This window comes from Athene cunicularia, assembly GCF_003259725.1.
Source record: "Athene cunicularia isolate RWA chromosome 2 unlocalized genomic scaffold, athCun1 chr2_part1, whole genome shotgun sequence".
Lineage (NCBI taxonomy): Eukaryota > Metazoa > Chordata > Aves > Strigiformes > Strigidae > Athene > Athene cunicularia.
In genome coordinates, this window is record NW_020799095.1 from 144,420,359 (window position 1) to 144,422,999 (window position 2,641).

Below are 2,641 nucleotides of genomic sequence, written 5' to 3' on the forward strand. Positions count from 1 at the left end.
TGGGGAGCAGGGTCCGTCCCTGCCATAGCGGGGAGGAGGCGGCGGGCCGGAGCCGCGCAGAATTCCGCGAGGCTGAGTGGGCTCTGGGAAGGCGAGAGCCGGTGGAAATCGAGAGCGACGTGTGGGAAGTGTACGGATCCTGTTAGGGAGATTTATAAATGTAGTTCACGAAGGCAATCATCTGGCGGGTGATCTCTCACTGGGCACCGCTCACACGCAGCTCATTCACACAACCGGCAAGGTACCGGCTGCCGAATGAAGATATTAGTATCGCTCCCGAGAAACGTCTTTGTTAGGAATGTCTGTGGGAAAGGTGCGTGTGTGTGCGGACTGGCTAAACAGCCGTGATACCTGTGCATAGTGAGGTAGCCGCACATTAGTCACAGCTCCATTAGGACATGGAAGTAAATTAATAAATCGGCATAACTCACCACTAACAGCACCAGCAGCGCACAGGAATGGGAATGGGACACGGCGCCTGGCTGCAGTTCATTCATCAGCACGTTACCCAGAGCTAGGGAACAACTCTGCGCAGTCTAATGGTCTCACATCCATAAGGCTCGGATGGGCACAACACGCTGGGGCAGCTTTTCCCCAAACAGGGTGAGCCTGGCCACTGGGAAGTGAAATAAGGCAAGTGCACTGAGGAAGGGGATGGCCAGGGGTGGTCAGGGGTCTCAGGAAGGCCAGGGGCTGAGGGAGGTAGATGTGTCCAAGGAATCATCATCATCAAAACTTCCAGGTGCAAGATCAGCCACTTCCCAGCTGCGCATCCCAGCATTCATGAAAACAACATGCCACCAACACCACATTCCTCTGCACTCTCCCTCCTTTGGGGATTATCTGCCAGTGCCTCCACCCCCTTCTCCCCGAGGCCCTGGAGCGAGCCAAATGGAGATGATAATCTGCTGAGAAATATTCGTAGCACAGAGCTGTGACAGTCTGGGAAGGGAGGGGAAAGGGAGAGGCAACACCTCCAGGATTAAGTTGCCCTAGAAAGGCAGTGTTTTCTTTCTTTACAGGGATGTCGGGAGTTCAGTGCATTATCATGCTTTTGTTGAAGAAGCCCGGTGAGTGTGAAGTCAGGTTAGACCTGCTTTTAAGTCCTCAGACCCCTATCTTGCCTGGTGCCTCTCAGTGGTTTGCACTGCACCACCACCCTCCCATGTAACCAGTACTCTGTCCTGGCATCACCAGTAAGGATGCAGCACAATGTTTGCCCCATGACCACTGGCAGAAAAGGCTTTTTTTGGTGCCTGTCAAAGACAGCCTAGGAGCTCGCACCAAACCTCCAAGGGGAGCTTTTCCCTGATTTCACTGGGGCATTGCTTAGCTTTCCTTGCAAAAGAGCAGCACGCTTTGCTCCTGTTTTCCCACAGACCAGATCAAGCCGCACTGAACATATGAAAGTACCAGTCCTCCCAGCACATCCAGAGTTAAAAGGCACAGAACCACAGAATCATAGAATCATTTAGGTTGGAAGAGACCTTTAAGACCATCGAGTTCAACCATAAAACATAAGCAAGTAAAATGAGAGATAAGCAGTGGGAGAGTTTGGCCAAGACAGAGTCCTCTAATTCCAGACTACTGTTGCAAGTAAGGGAGGGGAACAGTAAATGACCCATCCTCCCCACTTGCCCCAGGAGCTCCCTTCCCCAAAGCTATTTCAAGGGATAACAGTGAAGTGAATGTACAAGGAGAGGGGACAGAGTGATCAGGAAGTGTCTCCATCCCCAGCTTGAGGTGAAACCTTGGGATAGGCAGTGGGGGACTGAGGAGGGGGAGAGGAGACAGTTGTGTTTTGCCTACAGTCTCTGCTCCAGGTAACGAACCTCTGAGCACCTGCTAAAAGGGAGAGGACCTCTTGGGACACCCCACACCTCCTCTCACCCAGAGTAGTGGAGAAAGAGGAGAGTTCCCACCCTTTTCTCACCACGGTACCTGGTTGAGGGAAGTCACGGCCAACCTGGGGATAACCAGCTGCATGACGAGCTGCAGGACAGAGGTGACGAGCCCAGCCAGGATGGCCCAGGTGAGCGGCAGTGGGAGCATGCTGTAGGTTGCAAAAAGCGTGAAGAGCACATAGCCAATGCCGTCCCCAAGGAGGCCACAGCCCAGGCCGGCTGCCAGGATCTGTGTGGCCATGGCCACCCAAGTGACCACGCCGCTGTACTGCAGGTAGGTGTACGAGGTCGTGTCCTTCCTGACCACCACTAAGGCACAGATCACCACCTCGATGCCGGTGAAGAAGCCCAAGAGGATGCCCTTAATGGGGTCCATGGGAGCGGAGGCCAGGGTCAAGTGGAGGAACAGCAGGGTCAGCTTGGTCAGCACGTCCAGGATGTTCATGACCACCTCGGATTTGCGCCGCTGGCCCAAGAAGTAGCGCTGGTAAAGGCGCTCCAAGTCCCGAGACTTGAAGGAGTTGCGGAGAGTGGGGAAGATCACCCCGCGGTAGGTATAGCCCCAGTTGAGGAAGAAGTCGGAGTTGCTGGGGGCACAGTCCAGGGGCAGAAAGCCCAGGTCCCCGCTGCTGCTCGTGCGCTCCGGGAAGACTTTGGTGCCTCCGTTGTTGTGGCGCTCGCTGCCCAAACCCCGGCCGGCCGACTGTCGCCGGAGGTGGTGGTGGTGGTGGTGGTGG

At 55.2% G+C, this 2,641-nt stretch overlaps 1 protein-coding gene and 1 long non-coding RNA gene across 2 annotated transcripts in view; one reads left to right on the forward strand and one right to left on the reverse strand.

Moving 5' to 3' along the window:
- The window catches only part of ADCY8 (adenylate cyclase 8), a 133,111-nt gene extending 130,638 nt beyond the window's left edge, over window positions 1-2,473 (reverse strand). The window contains exon 1 of the mRNA XM_026841894.1: window positions 1,942-2,473. Coding sequence (XP_026697695.1) covers window positions 1,942-2,349 — 408 coding nt within the window. The 5' untranslated portion in view covers window positions 2,350-2,473. The remainder of the gene's footprint in view (window positions 1-1,941) is intronic.
- LOC113476391 overlaps window positions 1-2,641 on the forward strand; it is a 795,003-nt gene that overhangs the window by 43,799 nt on the left and 748,563 nt on the right. The gene's annotated exons all lie outside the window — the stretch shown is intronic.